General features: G+C 35.5%; 1 protein-coding gene across 1 annotated transcript in view; it reads left to right on the plus strand.

The window, feature by feature from the left end:
* FMR1 (fragile X messenger ribonucleoprotein 1) overlaps positions 1-13942 on the plus strand; it is a 28400-nt gene extending 14458 nt beyond the window's left edge. Inside the window, exons 8-15 of the mRNA XM_054388810.1 lie at positions 1801-1971; positions 2149-2227; positions 3555-3664; positions 6921-7007; positions 8528-8723; positions 10282-10465; positions 11807-11885; positions 13616-13942. Coding sequence (XP_054244785.1) covers positions 1801-1971; positions 2149-2227; positions 3555-3664; positions 6921-7007; positions 8528-8723; positions 10282-10465; positions 11807-11885; positions 13616-13777 — 1068 coding nt within the window. The 3' untranslated portion in view covers positions 13778-13942. The remainder of the gene's footprint in view (positions 1-1800; positions 1972-2148; positions 2228-3554; positions 3665-6920; positions 7008-8527; positions 8724-10281; positions 10466-11806; positions 11886-13615) is intronic.
* The last annotated feature ends 613 nt before the right edge of the window (positions 13943-14555 follow it).

Here is a 14555-nt window from a genome sequence, read left to right on the forward strand (position 1 = left end):
CCTTGAAAACTCATGCCATTTTACTTAATAGACTATCACAGTTGGAAATTCTCTATTTTGCCTCAGTGTATTAAAATACTGTTACTTTCCTCAGATGTTTGTTGGTAGTGTCCACATTTTTATGTAGGAATTTTACTTACTCTGGCAAATAATGACTTTTACACATTTTATATTTGCTCTTCTCTGTAGATTTAGGTATTGTGACTTCCTTTAAATATATGACAATGTTATAAAGAATATTTTTTTCTGTATGTTTATGTCTTACTGATTTCTCTCCATGTGTTTATTTTAGTTCTCAGGGTGACTAAACTTTGCAATCTTCCCACTTCATATAGCACAAGCATCCTATAAGAAAACTGGGTTTTGAAACCATGAAGAGGCTGTGTAGGAGAAACTTATCAATCATTGTTTTGGTCTTTTGAAAGTTGGTTTTGTTTTTGAAAAACCAGCAGTTTCCTTACTTGCTTGACAGGCTCTGCATTATGTACAAGTCAGCATTTCCTAAGTGTTTTTCTTTGCACTCATAAGGTCTGTTCATGCTACTAATCTGAACCACCTGGGATTGGCAGAGGCTGTTTATACCAATGCAGGATTGTATGGACTTGACAAAATCTGTTTCCTGTGTGTTTGAGTATTTTCAGCACCATCCTACTCCAGTGTGCTACAAAATATTTCTTGAAGGCTCTTCTCTGTTCCCAGCTCTCTTCTGTGAGCTTACTGTCTGGTGTAAACTTTATATAATTAAGAAAATAGTAAAACTATATTTTATTTATGGGCATCTATGTGTACGCTTGTGCAACAAGTCAGAGCACACTAACAGATCTCTTGGAAGTTCAGAACTGTTTTGGGGTTTTCTGCAAATTTTGTCAAGGTTTCTAGTGATACTTTTTTGGTTATTTAGAAAATCTTTTTCCAAATACAAAAGTTGGTTAGTTCTTCTTGTTTCTTTTTCTTTTCTGGTATCTCATTTAATGCAAAAGATCCCCATTAAGGCACTGTTAGCCATTTTATGGTGTTAGCTTACACCATAGTACTTGCGTGCAAAGGTGATGAGATTTGCAAAACAGTGCCCAGGTTTTTATTCAAAAGTAGCTGAGCCTCAAGCATATGATTGAAAGTCTTTTTATTAGTATAGTCTTTAGTTATTGTTACAGCCCGGATGAAGCAAGGAATTTTGTCTTGTCTTGTTCTGAAGTTCTCAGATTGATCCTTCTGTCTTGCTGGAAACATGATTGAAACAGATGAAGTTCTTCACATAATTGTTCTCTAAATCCAAGCAGTATATTGCAATTACACATTTATTTTGTGTGGTCTTGCATAGACACAAATTTTTCATTTTATAGATTAAGTGCAATAGATGTCCATAGTTACTGTTTTCTATATGATTTTCATGCCCAGTGACTGAGTTACTGCCGTTTCCACTTACCTGTTGAAATGGGTGTACTTTTTTCCTCAGATCATAGGGTTTGCTTTAATAATCAGTGCAGGGTTGGCTTCTTTATTACTAATGCAAATGCTGTCTTAACTAGTTACATATGACAGCTGTAGATACTCCATGGTAATTGAAAATATAGAGATGTCAATGCAGCTAGAGGCTAGCCTTGTTAGTATTTAGAAGGCAGTATCAGGAGTTCTGAAGAAGACTCCAACGTATTCAAAGTGAAAATAAGTGCATTATAAGGATTAATTAAAATAAAAAGTAGGCCAAATACCCAATTAAAGAATTGGCTCTAAATTTATGTTGATTTCTCTCTCTCTGGAATACTGAAAATCATAGTAAGCTAACATGTTTTTCTTCAGAGTTCTAGACAACTCGCATCACGATTTCATGAACAGTTTGTTGTACGTGAAGACTTAATGGGTTTGGCCATTGGCACTCATGGTGCTAACATCCAGCAAGCCAGAAAGGTCCCTGGAGTGACTGCTATTGATCTCGATGAAGATACTTGCACATTCCATATTTACGGAGAGGTAAGTTCCCTTCTTTAGCCTTTAAAAAAAAATATCCCAGCAACCCAAACAAAGAACAAAAACAACAAAGCAGCCCAGACACAAACAAACCAACCCACAAACCCAAAACAAAAGCAAAAATGAAAATAAACATTTTGGGAAAATAGATCTCATTTCTTTCATATCTGTCTGTTTCAGGATCAAGATGCAGTGAAAAAGGCAAGAAGTTACCTTGAATTTGCTGAAGATGTCATACAAGTCCCAAGAAATTTAGTAGGTATGTCATTTCTGGAGGCTGTGTGATAGTAAGGAAAAATGCTTTCTGGGAACTGTTTTTTACTTATAGAATGGCAGCAGGGTAAAACCTTGAAAAATATGAAGGGGTTCAAGTGATGGGTCTGGAACTTGTTTGGTTTCCAACTTTGTGCAGAATTTACATAGACAGGTTTACCTTCAGTACATTGTAAGAAATTATCTCCTGTTTTTTTGGTCAGGAGTTTGTTAAACTAGGAGCAATGTGGTGATGTTTAAATATGTAGAGTAGCTTCTGGATTGAGCCAAATAATTAAATTATTTCCTCCAAAGATTTCTACAGATGAGTGCAACTATACAACAGATTTATCTGCAGTCTTCTCATTTCCTACTTTATTTTTAATCTTTTTTTTTTACTTGCATTTGCCTTTTTCCCCCCCCTCTCTTTTTACATCTGAAATAGAGTGTTAGCAGCAGCACTGTGATCAACTGAACATCTGGTTAAGGTCCCCAATGATCAAGAAAATATTCCAAAAGACAATCTAATAGATTTCCTTTATCAGGCACCTTAAAGAATTCATGCAACCCTTGTGCGCAAGGAGAAATATATAGCTTAATTTGCTGTTTTTATCTACCAATACTGGATGGTATAACATACATCTACAAGCAGATACTTAATAAGTTGTCAAGCACTCTATCAAAGCTACTGCTGAAGCAATATGAAGTTCTGCAAAACAAAACTTTAGTAAAAAAACTAAGAGTTTTACTGCCTTCTCTATCCAGAGGTGGTTCCAGCAAATGTTAGGGTGTTGTAAAAGGATTTTTCGGTTTCTGTTTGTTTTTTTGTGGGGAGGGGGGGATTGGTTCTGTTGTTAATGCAACCAACGTTTAATTGTAAATCACTGAGGTTATTTTAAGCTTACCAACAAAAAAATCAAATAAGCATGAACGATATTGAGTATGTCTCTAATTGAGATGTGTAATGTTAAACCAATTTTTACCAAAGGTAAGGCATTTGATTGAATTTCCTTTATCTTTTATAAAAGCTTTGAAAAAGAAGGAAATTGTTTTCAATAACAACCTTTAATATGGTTTGTTTGATAAACCTCTCCTGATAAACCTCTCCTTCTATATGCTGCAGTGGTTGCTTTGGACCATTACCAAAATTAACACCTCAAGCTTTCTTGGACATTTTAGATCATGGCTTGTTAACGAAATCTTTGTTGTGGTGTATGAAGTAATTTTTCACAAATTTTTGTGCTTGTACTAAATACTCCTGATTAATTGTAGTAATACTCTTGGATTTAGGAGAAAACCCTATGAGTGCTATATTTTGTATGTTCTTTTTCTAGGAAAAGTAATAGGAAAAAATGGAAAACTGATTCAGGAGATCGTGGACAAATCTGGTGTTGTAAGAGTGAGAATTGAGGCTGAAAATGACAAAAATATTCCACAAGAAGAGGTATGTTTGCAGTTAATGTGGTTTTTGTATATGTTAATTGGCAGTTGTATTCTACCCAATGATAAAATAAATTTTTCATTGTACCTTCATAGTAGTAAGGTGAAGGTTTGGGTAATGTGGGGGTTTTCTGATGGAATCTATATTTCCCTGTTAATGCTGAGAGGTAATTTTACATACATTTGACTTGTTTGAAAAATTTGTTAGTGATGTACCTTAGAACTTACATTTTATTCCTGTTAAAAGCACTGATATTCTTTCCCACCAGTAGCTAAGCTATAAATCACTGTGCAAGAAATTTTCTATTTTCATTCATTAATTTGCTTTGAGTTTCATGTCTTAGGGTTTTACCTGGTTTAAAATTTTGTTAGTAATTTCTGAAATTGTAATGAAAAGCCTGTACTTGAAGTTGAAAACTTTTTGGTTGGGTTTTCATTCATGGGATTTTTTTTTTTTTTTGGTAAAAAGTAACCTAAATTCAGAATAGCTTGTAAATTGTAACCTAAAGAAAAAAAAGTACACACAACATATGCACAGGAAAGCTGTCAGCCTTTTGAGAGGCCGTAATGAGGCCTTGAACTTTGTAATTTGAGGTGCTTTATTGTGGGGTTCTGTTGAGGAGAAAGGTTACAGGTTTGCAAGTAAAGCTTTGGGCATGAAACTTTCGACATCTCAATGCGAAAAGATTCCCTGCAATTTCAAAAGAGAAACGTACTCAAGAAAAACAATTGTCTGTAATTTACCTGGAAATCTAAATATATACCAAGTAAGGAACCTTTGCTGCTTTGAATAAGATATGAAATACATTTCCAGAACTCACAAGTTCTTGCTGAGTAGCAGTTTCATTGTTCTTATTACCACTGTAAAACTATTACTGAAGACTCCAAATACAGTTTCCATTTTTCTGTAAATGGTGGCTGAGCAATTAATAAGTTTGGGGTTTTTACTACTTTACTAGTCTTTACATCTGTCTAACAATGTTTAGATAAAAAGGATTCATTGTCATATTTAACTTCTAATGATAAATTCTTATAACAAAAATATTTTAACTAACTTAATAAGCAAGAGGGTGCTATTTTTGCTGCAGACCGAAACTTCAAATATTGTTAATGTCAGTCCAGGGAATAATAAAAGGGTAAAGGAGCAATCACTTAACTGTTGAGGCTGAACTTCGTGTGTCAGGGGTTTTTTGGTTGTTTTGAATTTTTTTTTGGCTTGAAAAAGCTTATTTGTTGATGCTCTTTAATCCAAAATGCAGCTTTTAAAGATAACTTCAAAGCCTTTTTTACCTGCCAAGCTCTGAATTCATATTTTTATTTTACCTGTTAATGATACTGCCAACACTGGCATTGCTTACACTGCTTCATGTGTTAGTGGTGTCATACCAGCAACACAGAAACATGAAATCAAATCTTGGCAGGTAAGAGTTAGTTCTTGTAACTTTGTCTGTATTTCCTATTTGAAATGTGCATTCATCTTCAAATGTGGGAACTTGGATATTGCAGCCCTTATTTTCGTAAAGAACAGTAGTTTAGTTTTAAATTGTAGTACAGCATTGTGTTTTATTTCAAATGACTAAGAGGTTAGAATGCTGCCCCTGAATTTCAAGTGCAACTTCATAATTTCATATTGGGACGTTTAGACTTTTCATCATTTGTAAAATGAAATAGATACTGTTTGTGACAATAATATATATTATTTTCATCTCTACATTTCTTATGCGTGTAAGGTCTGCTCAGTGTTCACCACTGAAACTATGCTGAAGATTGGTAATTTTGCTTTGAGGACTGAAATAGTGTTTAATAAATAATGGCTTTGATGCCTTTGTATGGCTAAAAGTGTTGGGCATTGTTACCAGCTCATATTTTTAATAGTTGGCATTGCTGTATCTAGAATCCACTGTTAAAAACAACAGCAGCCTGTTTCCTTAAGTGTTTTAAGCCGACTGTCTTGTGATCTTTTAGTAATTGATGTACTATGTGCTAGTTAAAGCCAGGTTAGTAGAAATTTCATTGCCATTTATCAGATTAAATATTTAGGAAACTTAAATACTTCAGATTAAGCATTTCAGTGTGTGACTAAAGGATTTCTAGTGCTCATGAATAGTAGTGTTAGTGTTAAAGTTTTAGGATTATAAGACTGCACAATTTTTAAATTTTTCTATTTCATGAAAATCTAAGATCTAGCAAAAGTTGTTTAGATGTAAACAAGAAGGGTGAAGACAAGTTACAGACTTGCCACTTGAAACCTCACCATGCTGTGCATATATCTTATTTTTTTTTAAGATATTTGTGTCTCAAATTGCTTCACTTCTGAGATACGGAAATTTTAATTCAGTAGGCATAGTCAAGATGTAGGTCTACAGTGGCACAGGTTTAGGCAGCTAAGTGTTCATGAGGCTTTCAGGTTGACTTTTGCAGTCCACCGTGAAGTTCACACTGCCATGGTGAGGCTGCAGCTGGTCAAATAGTATTAAGGTTAGCTCATTGGGTCTGTGTGGACTGCAATCCCACCTCAGAAATGCTGCACAGATCTTTTTTAGTGTCAGGAAGTTTGGTGTGGAAATTATCCTTGTATCTGCTGAAGGTCAGTTGTTTTCAGCACTCAAGGGGACCCTTTTAGGTTGATTTCTTAGTCTGCTTTGGCCACTGAAGTTAGTCTTCAGGTATTTTATTCTTGAGTGTCATAATTGCAGGCATTAGAATATGTAGCTTTACATTTTTCAGGTATTTGTTGAATTGCTTAAACAAAATGCTTGAAAGGTAGATGAAATATAGGTTAGCAATCATTAATGAAGTACTATCTTTCTCGAATTTTTCCCTTTTTACAGATTGAGAGATCCTCAAACAGGGTCAAGTTTGGTTTTTTTTTTTTATGATGTGGTGTTAATTTGATTACATTTTATAGATCAAAGGTTGCTTTACTGATCTGTAGCCTAAAAGAACCTCATGTGAGAGAGTAGACATGATCAGCAAAGATGATATTGAAGGGAGGAAGCATGAAGTATTTTAAAATGACTCACTTTACTTCGCTGGTGTTGTGATGCATACAATCTAAATTTCCTTATTAAAGTTTTCTGCATAAAGGGAATTGGTCTACACAGTCTAAGTAACAGTAAAATTTAAGTATACTATTGTCTCATTTACAGCATGCAGAAGTTAAAAAAAAAATATTCTTGAGTTTGGTTGTAGTATGTTTGGTTCTCTTCAGTATTTCATACCTAATGAATAACTGTGGGACTACTGTCATTGTGTTTTAGGGAATGGTACCATTTGTATTTGTGGGAACCAAGGATAGCATCACTAATGCAACTGTTCTTCTGGATTATCATCTTAATTATTTAAAGGTGAGGAAAATTATGCTGCTCTGCTGAAGAAATTTTTCTGTCAATACTTAGATAACAATATGTTGATGATCGAGCTCTCTTCAGGTCCCAAAAGCTGTTGAGAAATTGGTGTTATAAAAGATTTTTAGCCTAAAAAGGTTTTGTTTTCCTAAAAGCCACATTGCGTTATCATAGATTCATTTAACTGAAGGATGGGCTGAAAACCATTTTTTCTCAGATTCAAAATACAAAGTAAGAAGAAAAAAATTACAATATTTCAGGGTCAGATGCTAACAGTATCAGGGATCACTTTGAGCTTTTGGCAAAATACAGGTATAAAAAGGAAATATACAAGGGGTGGAAGTGAGGACAGGTGATCCAGGAGGGATGAATTCAGGAAAGCTGAAGTCCATCTGGATTTGTGGAGGGGGAGGGCAAGGAATGTGAAGGGAAGAAAGAAGGGTTTCTACACTTACATTGGCAGCAAAAGGAATCCTACGGAACATGCAGGCCTGCTACCTAATGGAGTAAGGAGTTTAGTCACAAGGGAAAAGGATGAGGTATTGAATAGCATGTTCACTGTGTTGGTTTGTTTGAGGGTTTTTTTTTTTTTCTTTATTGATGAGATTTGTCCTGAGGAGTACCAGGCCCCTGAAACTAATGGGAGAGTCTGAAGCAGCAAAGACTTAGCCTTCTTAAGGGAAGGCTAAGTTGGGGAGCATCTGGAGAAAAAGGTTATACTGGAGTCAGCAGGACCTGATGGGATGCAGCTCTTAGTGCTGAGGCAACTTGTCACAGACCTAGCTGGACAAGGTGACCTGTATAGGCAGCATCTCAGACTGTCAAAAATAGTCTTATGTTGCTGTAGAAAATTGTTTATCTATTTTAGCATGCTAAGAATTCAGTGTGCTGGCTGTCTTTCTGTGCCTTAGCTACAGCACTGTGCTTTTATGCTTCCTCACTTCCCTGGTGTTATGGCTTACAATTAAGTAGAATTTAACACCAATGTAACCTCCAGCCTTTTTTGTGGAATAATGCTATGTCATAATTGTTTAGTAACTTTGATATTTGTCATTTTGCAGTTTGAGAAGCTTGTGTTGGAATCTAAAAAATTTAAAATCTGCAATTGCTGGAATGCTTTTTAAATGGACATTTCAAAAACAAAGGAATGTAAATTTTCTGCTCAAAGAATTTTTAAATTTCTTAAGGGCGGTAAAGATCTCATACATGTAGTACTGAAGTATAGTTAGTTGTATCTGCTAAAAACAGTTCAGTAGGTGGCTTTTTCCTGATATATCTGTTTTAAACAAACCTAAACTTGCCAACTGTGCCACCAGGAGAATTACATTGGTAAGAAATAGATTTGAATGAAAGTGTTTGGGTTTTTTTAGTAGACAAATTTTTCTGAAAGCTAACTATTTAAATACTAAAGAGATTATTAGTTGCAATATTTAAGTGCTCTTTCTTTGATAGCTACATGCTTGTACATTCAGACAATTTAGGAAATGGTTACATATGACTGGCTGTGCTTGTTTGTGTAGGAAGTGGACCAGCTGCGTTTGGAAAGATTGCAAATTGATGAACAGCTTCGGCAGATTGGAGCTACTTCTAGGCCACCACCAAATCGTACAGATAAAGAAAAAGGGTACATGACAGATGATGGTCCAGGACTTGGACGCGGAAGTCGACCTTACAGAAACAGAGGGCATAGCAGACGTGGTCCGGGCTATGCTTCAGGTAGGTAACTAGACGTACACTTAGTATTTAAGGAGTGGCCTAGTGGTCTTCAATTTCATGAAAAAGACTGGACTTGGAAGCAGAGCTGCTAAAACAATTTTGCGTAATACTGAATATTAATATTTAAAGATTACATAGAGCTTTAAGCTGCAGAAAACAGTCTGAGGAAAAATGCAGAGCTTAAAAGTATTCTAAACTTACTTCCATGCAGTTCCTGTCTCACAGTATGCTTATAGAATTGTGGAGTAGTTCAGGCGGGAAGGGACCTACAAAGGTCATCTAGTCCAACCTCCCTGCAGTGAGCAGGGACATCCTCAACTAGACCAAGTTGCCCAGGGCCTTGTTGAATCTCACCTTGATTATCTCTGGGGAATGGGCCTCAACCACCTCCCTGGGCAACGTGTCCCAGTGATCCACCACCCTCATAGTAAAGAACTTGTTCCTAGCATCCAATCTAAGTGTTCTCTGGTTTGAAGCCATTGTCCTTTGTCCTGTCACTGCAGGCCTTATGTCTTCTACATTATGAGCGCTTTTGGGCAACAATTGTTATTTTATCCATATTTTGAACAGTTCCTAATAATAATGCCTCAGTTTTTATTTGACTGTATAAGAAGCAATCATAATACAAATATTCTTATGTGAAACTACTGTGTAGCTCAATTTGCAGAAGAGCTATTTTCCTTACGTTATGTTGAACTTTGTTTCTACTACAAGAGCCTAGTCACCAAAATGTAATGTTCCATTTATAAAACCTTGTATAATTCATTAATGAATAGTTTTCAGGACTGTGCTGCTTCAGAGCAATCTGTTAGTTCATTATTCCTAACGTAAGTCAGCTGCTGTTTGTCCTGGCTGAAAGGCCTGTGTCAGAGCTTCTCTTCTACATAACATAAAATGAATGTTTTTGTGCTGAAGCTTATTTTACTGTCTTCAGATGTCAGCTTATCTGCCTGATAACAGGGTTCTACAGGAAAAGATTAAAGAACCAGTTTTTAATCAGTGAAGGTGATCTGTTAAGTACAAAAATTATAACGGCCAGTTATTTTGGATTTGATACCTGTCTAGCATTCTGACTTGGTTATCTGCTTTTTTAGTGTCTGTTACAGGCTGTTTCATGATAGATTTTTTTTTTTTTTCATAGAGGAGTTACAGTGGTGAGGGAAGACAGAACAGGTTATATTCAGAGTTTTTGGGTTTAGAAATACAGAAGTATATTCTGTTAGAGTTGCTACATTTTACCAGACTTGCTTCATTTGCATAGTGGATTCAATAATACATTGATATGCTGATGGCACCAATAAATTGTCTGGTGCATTTAATTATTTAACCTGAAATACACTTCCAACTTTTATTTGTGTCTGTCTTTAATTTTTAAAGAGGCAATGCATAGCAAATAGTTTTCTGTATTATGTATGATACAGAGGTTGGGAGGCAAAAAAACCCAGAACTGTTTGACAACACATAAAAAACATTTTTTAAGTATTTTTTTTCTGCTTCAATGTTTTCATGCTAAGCTACACTGGCATGTTTGGAAATATTTTTTTTATCATCTCGATAGGAACTAATTCTGAAGCATCAAATGCTTCTGAAACAGAATCTGATCACAGAGATGAACTTAGCGATTGGTCAGCAGCCCCAGCAGAAGAGGAGCGAGACAACTACCTTCGTAGAGGAGATGGGCGAAGACGTGGAGGTGGTGGAAGAGGGCAAGGAGGGAGGGGTCGTGGAGGATTCAAAGGTAAGTGTAGATTTGATTTTTGAAACAGGTTAGTGTTAGAATCCTTAAGCAAACTCCCTTCTATAAGCCTCTCTTTTGTCATCTGCTCCAGCCTCTTAGTCATCCTGGTGGCTCTCATCCTGGTGGCTCTCCTGAATTCTCTCTAATTGGTTAGTGGCTTAAATTGAATACATTGATTCAGGTGTGTTAAATGTTGAGGGGATAAATTCCTTCTACTCTGCTGGCCACATTCCTCCTAACACAACCTATTTATTCAGTCGGCTGTCTCTGTTGCAAGAGTACAGTCATGTCCTATTCAAGTTGTCCACAGGACAGCTCCTTTCATGTGGAGCTGCTGCATACATAGTCATTTCACAGTATGTACTATTGCATGAGGTAATCCTGTTGAAGCTCTGGGACTTGAGCTTCATCCTTAAAGCTAATGAGTTTTTGTTGGCCTATTCTTTCAGCTTGTTGAAGGCTTTTTGATTATCAGCCTTGACCTCCAGTGTATCAAAGCACTTTATACATTTTGGTGTAGTCTGCAGAATTGTTAAGGGGGGATTCCATCTCTGGCTCTTCATATATTGTGTAAAGCCTATAGGAATAAATTGGGGTAGCATTCTTAATAATTTGCTTTCATGAATATGCATCAACTCAAGTTTGTGGGCTGTGCCATCACTCATGGGGCTCAAGGCATCAGGTTCTAGTTCATCAGTGGGTAGTGAAAAATCTTTTACTCTCTTTACTCATCCAACTGTCTGTATTTCCAACTTATATTTTATTTTCATGCAACAGTATTGTATTGGTTTGTAATTTGCGTTTAATGGAAATGACTAGGCAAAAGTAAGATGAAAGAACTTAATTATGTATATTTATTGTGGTATTTCGTTATTTATTTCAATATTTTTGTCTACAACTCTGCTTATTTCTTGATTTTTATTTCTTTTTATTCCAAAGTATAGGTATTGCTGAATTAATAAGATTTTTTTGTCTAAAGGGGGTAATGTGGAACTTAGTTTATAAACCATTAGAAAAACTGTGAGCATGTTAAGCAGTACTAAAATCCAAGTGTACTTCTGAGGTTAATCATTTTGTGAGAGGTGTTTTTCTTCAGTAGACAGTCTCTTTTTAAACTGTAGTGGTTTTAAACACTGGTTTTGTCTACTTTGATTAACACTTGAGAACATTTTCTTCAGTGATTCTTGGCCCATAGTTTAAGAACTGTTATGTTATTAAGAATATTTTTTAAATGTTTATCTAAAACCATAAAGCAACTCTCTATTATGCTTATATACCATTTAAGTAAGTGAAGGTCATATTTCTTTATTCAACAACTCGGTTGATAAATTCTTCTTACAGGAAGTGATGAACAGTCACGAACAGATAACCGTCAGCGTAACTCAAGAGATGCAAAAGGGAGAACAGCAGATGGATCTCTTGAGGTAATTTTTCTCTTACTAAAAGTCTACACTGCTTGAGATTGAGTGTCATACTGACTTTAGAGTCTTCACAGCTGCAACTGACACAGTGGCCTTGTGCTTCCTAATTCCCTAATAGGATATGGAAGAGTTCTGTGTCATCTTGTAGCATGCACATAGGAATCTCAATATATCAAGTTGTGTAAAGATGTGACTTTGTGGTGTTAGCTTAGCTCTCAGTTTAGTTAGAACTCTAATCACCAGTCCCAAGGATTTATTAACCAGCTTGATTTCAGTCTTTGTTCTTAACTAGCTTTTTGGTTTTAGCTTTTTTCTTGCTGTGTTGTGTGTTGTTATTTGTTGCCTATATACCTGAGGGATGAGAATCCTTAAGACTTGATATAGTGTGTTGTAGCCAGAATCTTCAGAGTAAGAAAGATTAAACTTGAGAAACTACTCTCACTACTAAATGAAACATTTGCAATTGAAGGCTATGAAATCTAGAAAGTAAGTTAAAAATGCATGCCAAGGCACTTTTTGAAGTCATATATTGAAATATTTTATAACCTTAAATATTTTATAGCCTTTTACAAGGATGTTTCTACAACTTTTTCGAATATGTGTTGTTGTGCAAAGTTTTCACGGTGATATTTCATGTAGGTTAAGTCTCCCCATATGGAAACTGTTCTTGCTAGAAATAACATGCAAACCTTCTACTATCTCTTAATGCATAGGATGAGTTATATTGGGAAGAGTAATGAGCAGATACAGTAAGCTGCTGCTTTCTGCATGGTGCTTCTAGGAGTCACACTTCCAATGGGAGATTGAGATGACTCTTGGTTTGGTTTTAGAAAGCCTGCTTAAGAAATGAGGGGTGGTGGAAATGGAACAATTTATTTTCCAAGTGCACATGCTAAACTCGAAGGTGTAGTACCTGAATATTAATATGTCAGAAATTTTTTTTGTCCATAGAACTTTTATAGTTAAAGACTGATTAACTTACAAAATTTGAAATAGTCAGCAGTGAATTATGGTGCTGAAAAAGAAACTAAGGCACTTGTCAACAAGCCATGATCCTTTTTTTTTTTTTTCTGTTGCTCTGAGATCTGGATGAGATTATAATCTGTATGGGAATTAGTACTTGGATATTGCTGCAACTTGACTCATCAAGTTGGAAGTCTTTTTAAATATTTCAAGGAAGGACTTACTCCTTTCATTAGCATTCAGATTTTGCTTTCAAAATGCATTTTTTGACATTTTTTGTGACCACTTCAAAAGGCCACAGAAGTCTTTTTGGTGGATTCAATGAACTTTTTTTTTTTTTTCCAGATTCAACAGATGGCTGAGTAGACTTTTTTGAGTGTTAGTATCATTTCATGGCAACTTTTCTGTAATTAAAAAAAAAAGTTGTATGTGACAAGTAGCAATTTGAATTACTGAAAGTGAAATGATTTTTCAGACATCAATCTGCTGTTAGTTCTTCAGCTTCCTTTTGCACAAACACACTGGGAAGAAATTGTTTTGCTTATAAGGCTAGGTAGATTGTAGGTGGGATTTTTTAGTTGTTTTATTTTTTAGGTCCACACAGAAACACACACTCTTCATCTGGATACATTTAACAAAGCCATGAGAGTGTTGTATTATCTGTGCTTTCTGTTTAACAAATAACACTTCTCCCAGGCAGCTAAGGTAATGAATGTCTGAGGGGCGAATGAAAGGAAGAGAATGCTTTATATAACTCTGACTTGTTCCAGATCAGAATTGACTGCAATAATGAAAGGAGTGTCCACACTAAAACATTACAGAATACCTCCAATGAAGGTAGTCGGCTGCGCACGGGTAAAGAACGTAACCAGAAGAAAGAGAAAACGGACAGCGCGGATGGTCAACAGCCACTGGTGAATGGAGTACCCTAAACTGCATAATTCTGAAGTCATATTTCCTATACTGTTTCAGTAATTCCTATTCCATGTTAGAGAAACTTGTTAGGCCAAAGACAAATAGTAGGCAAGATGGCGCAGGGCATGAAATGAACATATGTTCTCTGTTAGCCTTTTTTAACATCGACAGTATGCAGTTGTTTTCAGAATAAGAAGTTATTCAAATATTTGCATAAAAATATCTGAATTTCTCAAAATTGCTTTTGAGTACATATTGCAGTTCAAACAATGAAAGATTCTTTTTTGTTTTAAGAATACTGAGCTGTGCATTGGTAAACTTTCTGTTCAGTTGTACCATTTTAACACATCGGGTCAAATTCACTGCTCAATTTCAATTTTCAGAATAAATAGTGTTTGCAGTAATCAAATTGGCTTCTGTTTTCAATCTAACTTACAAGTTCATGAAATGCTATGTCGTTTTATGTCCTGTGTCAGTTCACATTCTGGTCCACCTTTTTCAATATTTTAGTGGACCCTGAAATACGTGTGATGTAACAATTGTCATTTTCATTAGCAAAAAAGTTGTATGATCTGTGCCTTTTTTATATCTTGGCAGGTAGGAATATTATATTTGGATGCAGAAATCAGGGAAGATGAGTTGGTAACACTAAATGTAAAATATATGTAGCAATCCTTGTCAGGCGTTAGTACTTTATAGACAAGTGCATGCTTTCCATAATTTTTTCCTTACATAAACATTGAGTTAGGCAGTTATAAGAATAGGAAATTTATTTTGCACTGAAGATTTGGCAAA

This window comes from Indicator indicator, chromosome 17, assembly GCF_027791375.1.
Source record: "Indicator indicator isolate 239-I01 chromosome 17, UM_Iind_1.1, whole genome shotgun sequence".
NCBI classification, from domain to species: Eukaryota; Metazoa; Chordata; class Aves; order Piciformes; family Indicatoridae; genus Indicator; species Indicator indicator.